Here is a 19,468-nt window from a genome sequence, read left to right as displayed (position 1 = left end):
TCTGAGGTCAAATCCTGCCTCAGAAAGTTACTGTGTAACTCAGAGCAAGTCACTTAGCATCTAACTCCCAGAACTGTTGTAAGGGTTGAATGAAATAGCTGTAAAGTATTTTGCAAACATTGAAAACATGATATAAATGCTAGTAATTAATAAATATTAGTTTGATTAAACAAATAGATCTAATAAGCTGAAAGCTACTTTGTAATTACATGAAACAGGAACCTCTCCTCTGCCCTTAACATTTTAATTGGCATTGCACAACTGAAAGCACAGAAGGCTTGCTTGGTTGAGTTTGGAATACATGGAATTTCCTTGCAAATCAAAAGTGCCAAAGGATTTTTTTTTTTTAAATTCCTATCAACACCCTTTTTTTAACATCTATCAACATCTGCTGATTCTACTTTGGCAGTCTCTGTCAACATCTGTGTCATTATCTATCACGCAACTGGATCATTATTATAATTATTTTCTTAGAAATCTTCTCACTTCTATTCCTTTTCCCCCTCCAAATTAACTTTCATTCCTTGCCACAGTAACTGAATTCATACCCAAGTCCTGCACACTAAAATCTTCAGTGATTTTCTATTGGAAAGGCAGCGTTCTTTAGTGGAAAAAACTGTACAAAGAACGAGGAAACTCAAGTTCATGTCCTTCCCCAACACTTCTTTATTTTATGACCATAGAGAAAATACTTAACCTCTCTGACTTTCAACATTTCAACAACTGTAAAAGGAAAATGAAGATAGCAATCTGTAAATGTTAAAATATATATAAACATGGATTTACATGTGAATTCTACCAAACATTTAAAGAACAATTAGCTCCAATGCTCTATAAACTATTTGAAAAAATAGGGGATGAAAGAGTCCTAGCAAATTCCTTTTATGACACAGACATGGTACTGATATCTAAACCAGGTAGGTTGAAAACAGAGAAAGAAAATTATAGACCAATCTCCCTAATGAATATTGATGCTAAAATCTTAAATAAGATATTAGCAAAAAGACAACAGAAAATCATCCCCAGGATAATACACCATGAATGCAGGGCTGGTTCAATATTAGGAAAACTATTAGTATAATTGACCATATTAATAGCCAAATTAACAAAAACCATATGATCATCTCAATAGATGGAGAAAAAGCATTTGATAAAATCCAACATCCATTCCTATTAAAAATACTTAAGAGTATAGGAATAAATGGACTTTTCCTTAAAATAATCAGTAGCATCTATTTAAAACCATCAATAAGCATCATATGTAATGGGGATAAAGTGGAACCATTCCCATTAAGATCAGAAATGAAGCAAGGTTGTCCACTATCACCGTTGCTATTCAATATTGTTTTAGAAATGCTAGCTTTGGCAATAAGAAATGAAAAGGAGATCAAAGGAATTAGAGTAGGTAATGAAGAAACCAAATTATCACTCTTTTGAGATGATATGATGTTATACTTATAGAACCCCAGAGAATCAACTAAAAAGCTATCTGAAATAATGCACAACTTCAACAAAGTTGCAGGATACAAAATAAATCCACATAAATCTCAGCATTTTTATATATCACTAACAAAATCCAACAGCAAGAGATACAAAGAGAAATTGCATTTAAAATAACCGTCAACAGTATAAAATATTTGGGAATCTATCTGCCAAGGGAAAGTCAAAAACTATATAAGCAAAACTACAAAACACTTTCCACACAAATAAAGTCACATCTAAATAATCAAATACTCTTGAATAGGTGAAGTGAATATATTAAAGATGACAAGGCTACCTAATCTATTTATTTAGTGCTATACCAATCAAACTCTCAAGAAACTTTCTTACTGAACTAGAAAAAATAAGAAAATTCATCTGAAAGAACAAAAGGTCAAGAATTTCAATGGAAAATTCTAATGGAAAAAAAAAAAATCAAATGAAGGTGGCCTAGCTATACCAGATCTAAAACTATATTACAAAGCAACGCTCATCAAAACCATTTGGTACTGGCTAAGAAATAGACTAGTTAATCAATGGAATAGATTAGGTTCACAGGACAAAATAGTCAATAACTATAGCAATCTAAAGTTTGACAAACCCAAAGACTTCAGCTTTTAGGATAAGAACTCACTATTTGACAAAAACTGCTGGGAAAATTGGAAACTAGTATGACAGAAACTAGGCATTGACCCACACTTACACCAAGATAAGGTCAAAATGGGTTCATGATCTAGGTATAAAGAATGAGATTATAAATAAATTAGAAAAACATAGGATAGTCTACCTCTCAGAACTGTGCAGAAGGAAGGAATTTGTGACCAAAGAAGAACTAGAAATCATTATTGATCATAAAATAGAAATTCTGATTATATCAAATTGAAAAGCTTTTGTACAAAGAAAACTAATGCAGATAAGATTAGAAAGGAAACAAACTGGGAAAACATTTTTACAGTCAAAGGTTCTGATAAAGGCCTCATTTCCAAAATTGAATTCACATGCTACAACCATAATAAAATGAAGCTCTTGCTGGCCTGAGTAACTCAACGTCCACAAGATGTTGTTATAATTCTATCAAGCAAGCAAGCATTTGTTAAGCACCTACTACTATATACTGGGCAAACAGAAAGACAAGAAAGAAATAGTAGCTGCCTGCCTTCAAGAAGCTTCTACTCCAATTTTCTTAAGTGTAAAACAAAATACTAGGGAATTGGAGAAAATAAAAAAATAAGAACCTAGTCCTAGTCATCAAAGAAGTTTGAAATCTAGTTATTTTAATAGCAGATCAAATGAGTTGACATATGTAAAGCACACTGAACACCTTAAGGCACTACTGTAATAATTATTATTAGCCTACAACTACATTATGTTATCAAAGGTGAATACCTTTGAATATCTCAACTTAGTATGATGTGAACATTTGAAAAGCATGTCTCCTTTCTAAGTCCCTTCTCTAGGACTTAATCTTCTCTAGATTAATGACCCACATTTCTTTAAAAAAAAAAAAAAAAAGGTTTGTTCAGACACCCAGAATACATTTCATCAGTAATCAAAATCCTGGGCTATTTATGAAGGATATCTGGGTTTTGAGAGAGCCAATAGGGCAGACTCAGAAATTATTTTTCTAATATACATAATGAGCCAACAGCATTTTATAGTGCAGTCCACATAGATCTACCATCATTAGAAATGCAATCTATAGACATAAGGAATTTCTCTAGATGCATTCCATTCCAAAACAACAATGAACAGTTATGCTCTAATCCACTTTACATAACAATAGAATCCAAATCAATTAATAATAATCTCCTAGGATAGCAACAAAGTCAGTCAGTCAACTGGCAGTTAATAAGGACCTTTTATGTGTTACATTCACAAAGACAGATACAGAACATTTGACTAATAGTCTCAATTAGAAGGAAAAAAATTTTTATGCGTCCTTGTACTTTACTTTAAGCAATCCTTCAAAAAAGTGAGGTGAAAAACATGTTTTTTAACAGGAACAAGTGCTAAATTTGAAATTGCATAATTTGGTTTCCAATCCTCACTCCGCCACTTACCCCTAGTGGATCCTGGGCAAATCATTCACTTCTCTGGGTCTTATATTCTCGATGTATAAAATCCAAGATGTTGGACTAAATGGTCTCTAATATTTCATCCAATTCTAAATCTATGATCCTAGAATACCAGCCACATTCTGTAACATTTATGCAAATGACTTTTCTTATAAACCATAAATCTGTACTTAAAAGGTAGTCCTACCTACTTATAGAAAATACATATATATACACTTAACTTCAAATGTAAATATAGCTGATATTAAATATCAGAGAAAGACAAAGTAGACTAGGGTCTGTGGTACGGGGAGGGAAAAGGAAATCAGGTTGAAAAAGCAAAAGAAATTCTGGGGTATCTGAGGTAATGAAAAAAATCGAAATCTGTAGATTCCCCAAACCCATTTTTGCAAACAATATTAAACCTCTTTTCAAAAAAAAAAAAATTAAGTTTGGCTATCAAGTTGATCTAAGCTTTTTATCTTTGCTCCACTCACCTGTGAACTTCCATCTTTGTCCTTCACTTATAAGAGATACTGAGTAATGAATTGATTAAAGATTAACAAAATAGATAAGGGGAAAAGGCAAATAAGATCAGCTGCTAAACTTGATTAGTTTTGCTAGAGTGCATCAATTTCTTGGAAAAATAATTACCTACTGGAAAATAGTAATGCTTCAGGGAACCAGGAAGCCTCTCTGAACATATAACAGCCGATTTTCTAATGAAGTTCCAGTAACAAGATAGTCTTGATTAGACTTGTAATATCATGAGAACATTCTACCTATCATTCTACCATTCAGGAGATTTGGGTCCTTCCAAATCCAACCTCAGGTACAAATTAAGAAATATATAGGTCTGGAGGGAAATAAATACTAACTAAAATTGACTTAAGTAGTTTAACCCTCAAATACGCCAATAACTAAGTAACGTTACATTCGTAATTACCTGACAAAATTCAGGTGTTGAACACAGCATTATTTTGGCAACATTACATTAAGGGAATTCATGAGAAAAAGAATTTGTAATATGCCAAAGGCTTATAAGATTGAGTTATCAAACTTTATAGAACTAAGTGATAGTTCTATAATATAAAATAGTGAACTATTTTTTTAATAAAGAAATGGGAAAGTCAAATTATTTCCTATAAAGTTAAAATAGATGGAAAAAACAAAGAATTCAAAATCAAAAATAATTATGAGGAAAAGGCTGAAACATAAGGGGAAAATACCTTTGGAAAAATTATTATTGATTTTTTTTGTATGTTCAAAATACTAGGTTTTACAAACAGAGAATTCAAACTTAAGCTTAAAAGAAATCGCAACAAAAAATATATTTTCTGTTCACAAAACTACAATTTAAAGTAAAAATAGAGCACTGAGTAACAATTTATTTTTTAAACTCAGTTTGATTCACCTTAAGAATATTCACATAGGTTTCTTGTATATTCAATGTTTAAATAATTTATTTTCATTCCTCGTGAAACTAATTCAAATATTTGATAAATTTTATTCCAAAACATATTTTAATCTTATTTTTTCTTTCAATATAAAACATTTCAATTGCTAAATCAAGAAGATTTAGGTAATTCATTAGAATAATGTCAAATATACTAAAATGATTTAAAATAGACCAAGTAAATTTCTTCTCATCTGGCACACTTAAGTTCCTAAGTCCAAATGCCAACAAAGTACACTGACTTTTTAGCAAATAATTAACATATTTTAGTTTTCCAAAGTGTGAGAAATATTTTCTATTGGGGCATAATCACAATATAATATTATTAGTCTACATACAAATTGCAGTAGTGTCTTAGAAGGAAAGCATTTCTTTATGTTACTAACCAAAATTCAATGTTAAGAGCACTCTGATACCAATAATAGGAACCAGTACTATAATTTTATAGATACAGGGAACTCTATCTAGGCACTTATTAACAACAAGCACTTATTAAGTGATTTTTATGTGTCACACACTATGCAACTATCTAGAAGCACAAAAATAGTTCTTGAACTCAAGGAGTTCATAATATAATTGAAGAGAGAAACATAAAAATCACTAAGATGATACAAAATACAAAATGGATGGAAAATAATTTCAAAGGGAAAGGTACTAGCATCTAGTGAGATCGAAAAGTCTCCCTGACAGAAGCTAAGAATTGAGCTACATCTTGAAGGAAGCCAAGAAAGTTAAGAGGGTAAAGGTTTGGGGAATAGAACATTACAGGCATACAGTTACTGTAAAGGACCAAAAAGAGAAGATAAAGTGCCCTCAGACAGGAAAAGTTGACAAGAGAGGAAAATGACAAATGTTAGAGCAGTTCTAGAGGATGGAGGCACTCTAAAGCACTATTGGTAAAAACCATGAACTATGCAGTCATTTGGAAAAGCAATTTGGAAACGTGCAAAAAAAATTACTGTGCATACCCTTTAATCCAGTAACTACTACTAAGCCTGTGTCCTGCACATCTCTAAAGGCTCTGTCTTGAATCCTCTTTTTTTCCTATACAGTGAAACCTTGGTAATCTTCATTAATTGGTCCCAGAAGGCACAACGACCAAGTGATGAAACAATCAATACAAAATGAATTTCCCCCCAAGGAATATATCTCCAATCTGCAGCCTAACCAACCCTCCCTACCCAATTTCTCAAAGAGGCAAATAGGACTTCCAGATATGGAGAAACAAGCCAACCCAGACAGGCCCCTCTTTTCTTGACCCAACTCACTTTCTGAGAGGAACCACAACCTTTAATACTTTTTCCCCACCCCCACACCATACAAAATTGGGGGCAGAGGGACCTGGATGTAGGGAAGCCTGGGTCCTCAGCCATAATCACACAGCCTGGGCTCCTGCTACTCCTACTGCCTACTGCTACTGCTCCACCACCACCACCAACACTGCTTCTAATTCTATTTCTCCTCCTGCTCCTCCTACTGAGCACATCAGCCATACTCCTTACCCCTTCCAGTTCTACTGTTTTGGAAACCAGGAAAACTATATGCTGAGGTTACATCATCCTGCAGGAAGTGCCACCCAGAGACTTGCCCACTGAGGCACACGACTTCAGCATCATGGGCTCCAACCTGACAGTCTTGGGTACTACAGCCTTTGCTGGGGAGGAGCAGCCTACAACCAAGGACCACAGCAGCCCAAGCAGAGATTACATAGTATTATTGGCCAACCTCACTTCCCTATTGCTTAACCAAAAAAACAATCAAGTGCAATGAGGGCCAAGCAAGTATCAAGTGCAGAAGCATTTTTTTTTTTTCACAGAAATGCCCCAGATACCAAATTCAGCAAGTTTCAAAGCAAACAAATAGTGAGATACCACTGAACTATCAAGTTTAGTGACACCATCAGTTCCCATAGATTCAATTATCTCTTTACAGAAGACTTACATCTTTTTATCCAGATCTCATCTTTCTCCAGACCTTCCTTCTCCTATCTCTTAATCCTTCTTGGACAGTACAAACTAGATGTTGCAAAGCCATCTTAAATTCAACATGACCAAAATCAAACTTTTATCCTTCCCTCCAAACTTCCTAACTTCCCTATTACTATCAAAAGCATCATCAACCTCCCAAGCATCCACGCTCATAAACCTAAGGGTTATCCTTGACTCTCACTCTCTCATCCCAAATCATATCCATGCTATTTCTCTTCTTTTTTCAGCTTAAAAATCCTTTAGAATTCAATTTCTAAAAGTTCATACAAAAACTTCTTTTACTAGCTCTCATTAGTTACATTTCATCTTTTCCCAAAGCTTCATATAGAAATGATGCTTCCCTTCCAATGAGATGCCCTTACATGTCCCAAGTATATAGCCTTCCATTGGGTGTTGGAAAAAAAAATCAAAAACATTCTATTGCCTTCAACACTGAATGACTTCTCTATTTATCCTGTGAAACTCTCTTTGAAAATGCCAAAACCAATGCAGCAAACTGGAACAAATTTGAAGTTAGAAAAGAACCACAAAGGAACAAAGGTCAAGGAAAGATATATGCTAAGTATATATGGTAAGCATATTTTCAACAGTGACTTCTATATAAGAAATAGCAGAAAAGACATGAATAGGTGTGAAAGGAAAATATAAGCTAGTCACATCACATAGCACCATGGAATAACAGGTGAAAAGACCATTATACTATCATTCACAAAATATTTATTAAAAACTTATTAGTTCTACAATTCATGGGAGGATTTAAAGAAAGAAATGGACAAGAATTAGAGATGAGAAGGAACAGATGAACTGTGATCTTACTAGTGTAAGAAGTCATAAAGTAATGAATGAATTACATTATCAAAATATTAGATCAAATCACCTTGAAGTAAGAACTACATGGAGTAAAACTACATGACTAAATCCTGGGTAAAGGACTGTCTGTAGGAGACTGTGTATTCAGTACATGGAAAAAAAAAAAAAAAAAGAAAGTCATTCAATCAAAGTAAATTCCCAAGCATAAATTTATAACACTGATATTCATATTCAGAGTTGATGATCAATAATGTTCAATATTATCATTCACAAAGTACTTTACCTACTATCCATCTATTTCAAAAACACTAATAACACTAAATGATTATACTTCTGAGACTATATGTAATAGTCATTTTGTAAAAGATGATGAAGCAATGAAGAATTACTAGGAATACATCTACATAGTTACAACACATAGAGAAAAAACAAGATATTAAAAATACTTAACCATAAGTGAGAATTTTAATTTATAAGCATTTTTAAGGAAAAATCAGTTTTTAGTTATCTTAAAATAAATTCACCAAACCCAGATCTAAGATGGTACATCTAAAAGCTTCTATTACATTAGTACATGTATTTTTTAAATTAATTTTCTTAAGCACTCAAACACTATAGACTACAATCAAACAAAAATCAGCTATTAGAAGTGATGTCTTATCCTTCCCACAATGAAGAGATTGATAATTTCAAAGAAATAATATAATTTGTGTTAATTCTCTCAAAAAATTGTCATACTATTCACAGCAACTTAAGTATCAGCAATTAATAAAGATTAGCATACTTAATTTGGGATAATTAATTTTTAATATGACTACTTTATCAAGAAAACTTTTTAAAATCAACATGCAAAAATAGAAATGTCAAAAATTATCTTAAAACATCTTTTATATAGCAAATTGCAATTTTTCTAATGGTTAACATTGTTATATAATTTGTAATGGTTATTTCTTCCCAGTAATAAAGAGACATCTTTATCTAAAAAGTAAAGTTGTTTCGGAATTTAAAAAAACACAATTTGGATATTAAGGGTAGGTTATAATAAGCATGAGTTCAGTCATTTTTAAGCTAAGGTCTTATTATCTGAAAAAACACCTTAAAAGAATATGTTTATAGTTATTTTAGTAACACACAATGCTATCTTTACTATCTAAAACTAAGGCTTTTTCATAAACCAGTTCTGATAAAAACTCAATACTAAACATTAATTTTTATTTATTTTTGACTTTAATGATTTTTTCTTTAACTTTTTTAAGTTTAAAAAAAAGTACCCAGAAGTCAAATGTGCATCATTATATAAGAATCTAATTCATTTTGCTCATTACTCATTATTTTTGCAAAGAAATTCAAAATCACAGATTTTATTGCTGGCTCCTTCTTGGATGTTGTCTCATATAAATCAGCAGTTATTTCTGTTGTTACTTTTTCTTTCTATACTACAGTTACTCTTTAGAGCAGCTAGAATGCCATAGGTTTTTAATTTCCAAACTTTTAAAAAAATATTTTCTTAAAATACCATCAAGCAAAAAGTTGTCTCTCTGAAAGAGATCTCAGAGGACATTTAATTCAAACCCTTCTATTTACAGCTGAGGAAACTGGGTCCAGAGAGGTTAAATGATCTGGCCAACATCTCAGAAAGGGTCAAATCGGGGTGTGAATCCTGGCCTTCTGGTTCCATAGCCAGCAGCTCCTACGCCAAACTATGGACTCATTTCATTTGCAACTATACTCAAAACTTTTGAAAATTCCCACAGAATCACATTCAATAATAACAACACAATACTTTACAATCAAAGAAATAATTCACATAAAATCAAATTATTTCCAAATTAATTAATTCATCCTAAAGAAATAGTAAGATAAAAATTCAGATTTACTAATTTGCTAATTTTTCAGGAAGCAGAGAGATCAACAGCTATTAGCATTCTACAATTTTGCAGAAAAGAAAAAAGTTGAAATTTCAAATAAATTTAATATTCGGTAAAAACATTTCTAAAAGACAAAAATATTTTTTTCAACAAAAGAAACATTAAAATCACAGCAAATAATAAACAAAAACTACTATTGGAAGAATCAATTTAAAAGTTAGCTGCTACAAAGAAAATTAGATTAAAATTTTTATTTGGTAAAATATAAAATATACCTGCTTTTTCTTTCAATAAGAATGGCCACATAAGAAGCCGGTAAAGCAGCACCAAAGCCAGGACTCCAGGAGTAGAATTTTCCAAGTATCTTCCTAAAATTCAAATTGAAACTTCAAATAAAGCAATACCAAATCTGATCTTTACAAAGTACTAATACATATTTAATGCAAAGTTTTGACTTCCACTGATAAAACTTGTTTAAAACTTTAAAATACCATTAAAGCAAATAGTTCTTTATATATAATTTTTCAAGCATAATTTTCGACCTAAAAAGGGAAATGAGCACGTATACACATTCCTGTCTGATAGAATAATGAAGACAACCTAACACAATTCAATTCAACATAAGCACTGACATTCTTGACACTGAAAATATGTAAGTGAAATTTGCTTCAAAGTTTAGCTCAGTTAAAGCCTTCCCCTCAGAAATTACTTTGCATGTATTTTTTATTTAAATTTCTATATTTTTTCTACAATAAAAGTTAAGTTCCTTAAGAACCAGTGCTTTTACAATGATAAATGTTGGAGGGCATGTGAGAAAACTGGGACACAAATGCATTGTTAGTGGAGTTCTGAAATAATCCAATCATTCTGGAGAGCAATTTGAAATTATACCTAAAAGGCTATCAAACTGTGCATTCCCTTGCATCCAAGTCTCATTATTGGGTCTATATCCCAAAGACATCATAAAAGAGAAAAAAGGACCCCATATATACAAAAATGTTTGTAGCAGCCCTTTTTGTAGTAGTAAGGAACTGGAAAGCGAGTGGATGCCCATCAGTTGGGGAATGCCTGTATAAGTTATGATATATGAATGTAAAGGAATATTATTGTTCTAAAAGAAATGATGAGCAGGCTGATTTAAGAAAAACCTGGAAAGATTTACATGAACTGATGCTAAGTGAGTAGAACCAAGAGGAAAATGTACACAGTAACAAGATTATATGACACTTAACAGTGATGAACTTGACTCTTCTCAACAATGGGATATTTCAAAGCAATTCTAATACATTTGTGATGGAAAATGCCATCCAGATTTAGAGAGAGAACTATGGAAACAATGTAGATCAAAGCATAGTATTTTCACCTTTTTGTTTCTTTCTTTCCTTCTTTTAATTTTTTTTCTCTTTTGGTCTGATTTTTTTTTACACAACAGGACAAATACAAAAATATGTTCAAAATGATTGCATGCATATATTTAATCTTATCAGATTGCTTGCTATCTTGGGGAGGGAAGAATAAGAAAGAGAGTGAGAAAATTTTGGAATACAAACTCTTACAAAAATGAATATTGAAAACTATCTTTACATGTATTTGGAAAAATAAAACCACTGAGAAAAAGAAAAAAAAAAGAGTCGGTGCTTTTTTTCTTTTTTGTTGTTGTTGCTGTATGCCAAACATCTAAAAGTACCTAGTACAAAGTAGGTGCTTAATTAATGTTTATTTTAATGCTGCTTTATGAATGAATGAATGAAACTGATACAGTCCCATCCTGAAGACATTTACAATTTAACAGAAGTATATATTGCATAAAAAAACAAGAATAATACAAAGTTGATTATGATATGGGTAATCCTACTTTTAAAAAATTGGTCATAAAGAAAATTTGAAGAAAGAAAAGTCAATCACTTTCAGCTTGGAGGCAGGAAAAACTTTATAGAGAAGATAACATATGAATTAACAGTAAGAGGAAGAAAAGAATTCTAAGTGGTGGAGATTTGGAAAGAGTGTATTCCAAGCATGGGAAAACAGTCAGTAAGAATGCAGAGAATCAGAAAGCAAGATAAACTTAAAAAAAAAAAAAAAAAAAAGTTTAATTACTATACAGGTACAATGTAGAAGATATAAAAGAAGTAATGTGAAATACTTCTAAAAACAAACCAATTTGTGAAAGCAAGATACCATGTTAAGTAATTAGTGTATAGAAAAAATAGCAATTAAGATAGCCAAAAGTTCATAAGAGGCAAATATTTGGAAATGCTATGACTGATAAAAGCTAGGAAAAGTAATTTGTGTTTTATTGTATCAGCCAATCATTTGACATACATTTATTAATTTAGTAATAACATGATTTTTATCTATTATGTGTCATACACTGTGTTAGGCACTAGAGATACCAAAGGCAAAAAGCCTCAGTCCAAGAAATTTACATCTTATCAAGGCAAATAGTATGAACACAGTAAATACAAAACCCCTACCAGGAAATCTGGAGGAGGAGGAAAAAGCAAAGATGAGAAAGGCCTCATCCAGAAGTGGCACTTAAGCCACTTGAGCTTCCAAGGAAATCAAGGGTATCAAGGAGTGGAGATGAAAAGGAACTGTCCTACAAGCCTAACCAACTAGCTATTTAAAGGCCCAGAGAAGAGATGAAATACCATATATCGCCAATGTGAAGGTTAGAAGGATGTAAGAATATTCTTTTCAATAAATTATAAGCATGAATAAAGGGCAATTTGCACAGGAAAAATTGTAAGGAAAATTTGAATGACTAAATGTCAAATACCAAATGATCCTTGGATCAAGGCATCCAGAAGTTTAAATGAATTAATTCCCACAAAACAGAACTCCTGAACAAAAAGAGGAAAGTTTGTTGAGAAAAAAGTAATATGAATTATGTTCTAATTTTAATAATTTTTTCATCTTAATCTTTTTTTCTGAAAGACAGAAAATTCAAGCTAGGATTCTTCCTCTATCATAAAAACCAAAAGAGAATTAACAAGTCACTTTGGGAAAACTATAAATTGTAAAAGAAGAGCTAAACTCAATGAATCAGCTATAGAAATAAAATGTGATATAATATTACTTATAAATACTCTATAGTCTCATGACACTCAAAAGGATTTGCATGATAATTTAAAACATTACGATAGGAAGTCATTATTAGTATATTTAAAACTTATTTATTATTTAACACTAAAGAAGAAATTTAAAGTACCCATATAATATATAGCCCTTTTGTTAGCAACCAGAATATATCCTTATGCAATTTCTAGATAAACCAGGGTTGATTTTAGCAATTAAATAAGAAATGGAGTAACACAAATTATTCTTTGGTCAGTCTCAAAATTCCCAAAGTTCAATTATCTTATCTAGCAAATTGTAAAAGGTCTTTTGGGAACTCAATTTTCAATTACAATTAGAATGTACATGAAAAAAATAAAAGTACTAATATCGACATAAAACAAAGGTCAAAATTTTGGATATAATATCTGTTATCACTTTACTCTAGGGCTTAAGTATATCATTTGACCAGTGCTCCATATTCAACATGTATAAATATAGGAACTAAATTACTATGCTAACCCAACAGGGAATTTCAATAATTTGCAACAAATATTTTAAGACTGTTAAGAGGAATAGGGAAGGAAAGAAACTGTATCTTTTTCTCATTTAAAAAACAATGATTCCTGAGTAAATGACTGAATGAGCAAGATGCTGTGCCACAGGGCTCACAGATGGATACTAATTGCACTTCTACTATTTTAAACATGCCAAATAGGATCTACCTGACCTAAGCAAAATGAATTAAGAACAAAATTCCCATCTCTGTGTTATGACCAAGAGCCTGAAATCAATTCAACTGCTTCACTACATACTCAAGTCTATATCATGGATAATTGTTTTAATTTCCTCATCTGTAAAAAAGGACAGTTAAAAACGCCTGATCAAGTTTTTGGCAAATAAATACATGAATGATGCACTAGAGCATGTCATTACTACTGGAAAGTGATTCCCATTGGCAGTTATCTAATCTCATAATTATAATCTAAATTCACATTGTACCTTCATTCAAAGTTCACAGCAGTTAGTTTAAGATTTCTAAGAGATAAGCGAACAACATTTTACTGATAAAAACTGATTCAAAAATGACTTACACACTATCACATGAACATTTCTGCTTCATTCCAGTTTTAACACAGTCATTTGCATAAACCTGCAATAGTGAATCCAAGTACCAACCTTAATATGCAAAAGAAAGCCATATATAAGGCTCCATTAGCAGTCAGAAATGAAGCGGATTGTATGATCTCAGGTAGTAGTTTGTGTAAATAATACTCTAGTTTTCGTTTTCGGAGAATCGCTGCAATCTGCAGAGAGAAAGATTATTAATATAGTATATATTTTCCCCATTTTAATTAGCTTACATGGGAATTACTAACAATGTAAATCATTATGTTTAAAAAGAGAGAAAGAAAAAGAGAAAAGTACATGCAAATTTTAGTGAGGACTTCAAAATAGGTTTTTTTAGCCTTATAAGGAAAAATTAGTTTTAAGATGCTTTAATTTTGAGAATATATTAAATGACATAAAGAATTTTCCCTCAACAGTTGAAATAAAACACCTTTATTCACTAAAGCTTGACTCAGTCTAAATAATAAATGAATAATCCTAAATAAAAATATTCAAAAAATTTTAAGACCAGAAGCTATAGTTCAAAATAAAACTTTAAAATCTGTGATATTTTGTATGACGAAATAGGTTTTGTCTACAAAAAAAAATTATCTTGGACCAGACATTATGGGGAAAAGCTATTAAAGGAAGGAAAAGAAGAAATGGAAAGGAGAATCAAAACAAATTTATGAATAGTGGTTAATCAAAGAACTGTCTTAAGAAGAGTATCAAGATATATCTCTAAAATATTTTGGAAATAGGGAATGTAAATGGCAAAATGAATAGAGCACTTGGCCTGGACTCAGAAAGACCTCAGTTCAAATCTAGCTTCAGACACTTACTAGCTGGGTCTCCCTGAGCAAGTCATTTAACTACATTTGCCTCAGTTAACTTATCTATAAAATAAGCTAGAGAAGGAAATGACAGATCAGTATCTTTGCCAAGAAAATCCCAAAAGGGTTTATGAAGAGTCAGACCTGACTCAACATTTACATTTTATCTTCACAAAATCCTAGAAGGTGAGTGTTATTATTATCCCCATTTTACAGATGAAAAAAACAAGGCATATAGCAGTTAAGTTACTTGCCTGGGGTCACACAAACGTGCCTAATGATGCATTTGAACTCAGATCTTTCTGACTCCAGGTTCAGCATTCCAATCACTATATCACTAGCTATTAATTTTAAAGAGAATGCTTTCATTCGAGTTAATAGCCAAGTTTAGGAGAAGGTTGAAAATTAGGGATACTAGAAGAAAAGAGATATCCATTCACTGAAAACCATAGCATGGAAAAAGAAATAATGTCTCCATATGAGTTCATGCTGTGCTCCTCATTATTTCCCACTTAAAAGAAAAGTTAAAGGTGTGGGATGGTTTATTCCTGGTACCTTAAGAACTCATCTTCATGGTAACTGAAAGAAAGAACAGCAATGTACTGGGGAAGGAAGAGGAAGAGAGAAAAGTCAAGGAACTGTAACAGCACAACAATTGCCCATTGTGTTGAGTTGGGTCATAACCTTCCTGAGGGTCCTATATCCAAGACTAGTTGTGAAAGAAGATGAAGAGTAATTACAAGCCTCTAAGTGGCTAGGGAATGGGAGATAGGGACATGCAAATCTCTATTTCTACTCTGGTTGCCTGATGATATAACCCTGTTGGCCCATTGCATGGAAGCTTCAAGTATACATATACATATATACACACACGTGCGTGGATTAGATTCCCCCAAAATACATCACATCTGCTTTACAAAACTAAGAACTAAGTTAAACTAAGTTTAACATCAATGGGCAAATTATATAATGATAAATTATATAATGATAAATTATTTGCTCATGTCAACAGATAAAACAAAGAAAAATTAAAATGGCCCTCAATGCTATTAATCCATTCTGCAGTAAAGGTAACTTGACTACTGGTACTCTAAACATGAGATCTTTATCCAGAAATGGACGTGAAGAGGATTTTATCAATTGTAACATTTTCACTATAAACAAAATGTGAAAAAAAAAAAAGTAGCAACTACTGAGTGAAAGGGTGATTCACAAGTTTTCTTTGGAGAGGCAAATAAGAGAACTGAAAGAGTTGTATTTAGCATGTGCCTGAAGACAAATATGTAATTTTATGCAATAACTAGTCTTTATTAGGGGAAAGGGGATAAATGGGAAGGGATAAGGTTGAATCTCCCTATGTTACTCAAACCATAAACAGTACAACCATTCAAAGGATGTACCCCACTGTTGACTGGAATGAAAGCCACTCCAGTTCGGTGTGGTTCACCCCTCATTAGAAAGATTGGTTTTTCCACCTGGTTCCAAAGGTTTATTAGACTGATTATCAAATTTAGTGTGGACATCTGACTATCTTTAGCCCTGCTGCAGCTCAGAAGTTCCAAACGTATAAGATACACCAGCCTCCAATTCCCCAATAACAAGGAAAACAAGTAAGGAAGTATAGACCACCATGCCTAGTTGACATTGTTCAGTCATCTTCTTCTATTGAATACTATATTCTTAAGTATTTACAAAAAGATCACTATGAAAATTAATGCAGCTTATGTTGCAGAGGATGAAGAGGTAAATAAATTCTACAAAGTACTTGATAAGATCCTCAAAATTAAATCATGATATATTTTTATATTTCGGTGACTTTGATGCCAAAGTGGGTATAAATGAGGCTGGTGAAAAATATATTGGAAAAGAAGGAACTGTTATAAGGATTAAGAGAGACTAAACTCATGTAGACTACAGAAAAATTTCACATCTATATGCCACGCATGATTATCCTTGAAAACATGAATAGAAGACAATGGAAACAGTCTTCTAAAACTTTGTTTTTATTGTTTACTCAGTAATATACTGAGTAATTTATTGAATAATATGCAGGTAACTAATTGCAGGTAAGGATAAACTCAACATCTGAACCATTCATCAGAAAAGAATGTCCTATATTATTGTTCTACAAAAAATGATGAACAGGCTGATTTTAGAAAAGCCTTTCCATTTCCAGACTTGCATGAATTCATGTTAAATGAAGTGAAGAGCCAGGAGAACATCATATAAAGTAACAACAACATTGTGGAATGATCAACTATGACAAACTTAGTTCTTCTCAGCAATATAGTAATCCAAGACAATTTCAATAAACTTTGGATGTGAAATGCCATTCACAACCAGAGAAAGAACTATGGAGACTAAATGAGAAGTAAAGCATGCTATTTTCACCTTTGTTTGTTGGTTGGTTTTTTCTTTCTAATTTTTTTTTCCTTTTTGTCCTGATTTTTCTTTTACGACATGACTTATATGGAAATAAGTTTAAAATGACTGTACATATATAACCTACATCAGACTGCTTGCTGTCTTAGGGAGGAGGAAAGTAAAGGAGGGAAGGAGAAAATGAATTTGGAACTCAAATCTTACAAAAATAAATGTTGAAAAATATACTTATATGTAATTGGAAAAATAAAATGCTATTGTGGAAAAAAGAAAAAAAAAAGACCATTCAGATATATTAGCTAATTTTTTGGAGAGTAATTATATTGATTTATGTAAATTTATTGTATAGTTTGGAAATCATATTTTTGTCAAAAATAATTCATGAAATCAATTTGTTTTCTCCATATTTTTTTTCTTGTTCTAGATGCAGGGGTTTATTTGTATAAAATTATATAAACAAAATTGCTTATTCTTATTTCTATTTTTTAAAATTCATTAATGAAAAAGATGAGTTTATTCCCCTCTAATTTTTATGCCTCCATTTCCATTTAATTAATTTAGAATCCATCTTGTTTTTACCATTTAAGTCTATTTTCCAGCAATTTTCTATTTTACTCATAACTTGCTAAATAAGGATTTCATTCCTATATACACACTGTATTCTTTGGTTTATTAAAGCATAGACTGGTGTATGTTTAGCCTTCAAAGCCTTATTTATTAAATCATCTGATCTACTTAACAGCTTTTTGAAAATATTTTACTGTATATATAAAAAAACAAGAGAGAGAGAATGTCCCTGAGGTACATACAAAGGATTATCAATATACTACCATACAATAACATGTCACACTGCTATATAAGATGCAAAATAAAATATTAATAATACATGAATCATTACTGAATTAGCCATCTGTAGCTAGCAGTTAGCTCCGACAGCAAAGAGCAAAATTAGTACAGAAAAAAATGAATAAAAATTGAAAAAAAGTATAGCATTCAATTCAAATAGTTCCACAGTATCTCAATGATAATGAAAAATGGGATACAGAAAGAAATCAGTGACATGTGCAGTAATTCTGTAGAGAACTTTAATATAAATTAATTTGCCACAAGTAGGCCAAAAGACCTTAAAAAATGTTAGTAAACTCCTGATTTATTTGCCAAGTGGGGAGATAGTGACAGTCAAGGGCCACTCCATTTTAGAATATGTAATGGACTAAAGCTTGAGTTGATGCACTGAGGTCCCAAGCACATGAGGCTAAATAGTAATTGGACCATACTCTATTAATATATATGCTTGGAGAAAGAATGGCCCCCGCCCTCTCTTTGTGCAAGTCCTGATGTGTTGTATAGGAAATGACATTTTTGGTGGGTGGAGGCAAGGGAGTGGAAAGGGAAACGAAAGAGAGACTGCTAGCTGGTGTCTTGACACAGCTGCTTGCATTGCTATCCAGTCGGCCCTTCATCTCCAATTCCCCTCTGCTAGCTGGCTTCCTGACGCAGCTGCCCATATTGCTATCGCAATCCTTCTTGCCCATATTGCTATAGCAATCTCCCCTCACCTCTACTGAGAATAAAGATTGAAGATTTTTTCCCTTAACCTGAATTCCTGATTCCAGCTGATTTTAAATACGTGGTCATCACATTTGGCACCCAATGTAGGGCTGTTTTTCATTCCCTGTGGCAAAACTGTCCATGCATATCTTTTATAAGGCTCAGCTGAGTTAAAGCTGGGCATTGAAAAGGCAAATCTTTTCATATCCTCCTTATCCAGAGGGATAGAATAGAAACAATCCTTAATATCTATGACCCAAAGAGACCATTCTCTAGGCAACTGAGTAGGAGATGGAAGTCCAGGCTGAAGAGTTCCCATAGTTTCCATCTGTTCATTCACTTTTCTTAAATCAGTGAGCATCCTCAAAGAATACAAACTTTTTTAATAGAAATTTACAAAGAAGAAGTATTACTTCATAAAAAAAAAAAAGAGAAAAGCAATAATGGGAAAATACAGTTTAAAGAAAGCCTGATAGATTAAATTAAGTAAAGTCAACCAAAGGTCATCTAAGGGTGAAAATAGGACAACAGAAGAAAAATAGAAAAGAATCAGCAAAGATTTTATAACAGTTTTCACTCAATTGCAGACAGTAGAACCACACTACTTAGGAGTCTATGACCATTGTTACAGATATAATAGTTGATGAAATAGAAAAGTTACAAAAGAGACCACAAATGGGAAAAGAAGTTAAAGTAAACTAAGTATCCCCCCCAAAAAAAAAAAAATTTGTTCTGGGGACAAGACAATAATAAGGGCATTAAGAGATGGATTCCAAGTTATCTAGAAGAAAGGAAAATACTAAATGTATCAGGGGGGAAAATTTAGGATCTTAGTGATACCAAAAAGCTAATGAGGGGGAAAAAATCAACTACTACTAAC

At 32.1% G+C, this 19,468-nt stretch overlaps 1 protein-coding gene across 2 annotated transcripts in view; it reads right to left on the bottom strand.

Annotated features, from left to right (window-relative positions):
• The window catches only part of TMEM135 (transmembrane protein 135), a 327,016-nt gene that overhangs the window by 272,847 nt on the left and 34,701 nt on the right, over nucleotides 1-19,468 (bottom strand). Inside the window, exons 2-3 of one of the 2 annotated variants that reach the window (XM_051987292.1) lie at nucleotides 13,892-14,019; nucleotides 9,931-10,023 (exon numbers count right to left, since the gene is read on the bottom strand). In XM_051987292.1, the coding sequence (XP_051843252.1) occupies nucleotides 9,931-10,023; nucleotides 13,892-14,019 (221 nt within the window). The remainder of the gene's footprint in view (nucleotides 1-9,930; nucleotides 10,024-13,891; nucleotides 14,020-19,468) is intronic. The other variant, XM_051987293.1, reaches the window with a different exon arrangement.

Source organism: Antechinus flavipes, chromosome 3 (assembly GCF_016432865.1).
Source record: "Antechinus flavipes isolate AdamAnt ecotype Samford, QLD, Australia chromosome 3, AdamAnt_v2, whole genome shotgun sequence".
In the NCBI taxonomy this organism is placed as follows: domain Eukaryota; kingdom Metazoa; phylum Chordata; class Mammalia; order Dasyuromorphia; family Dasyuridae; genus Antechinus; species Antechinus flavipes.
This window is presented reverse-complemented; position numbering and strand designations above follow the sequence as displayed.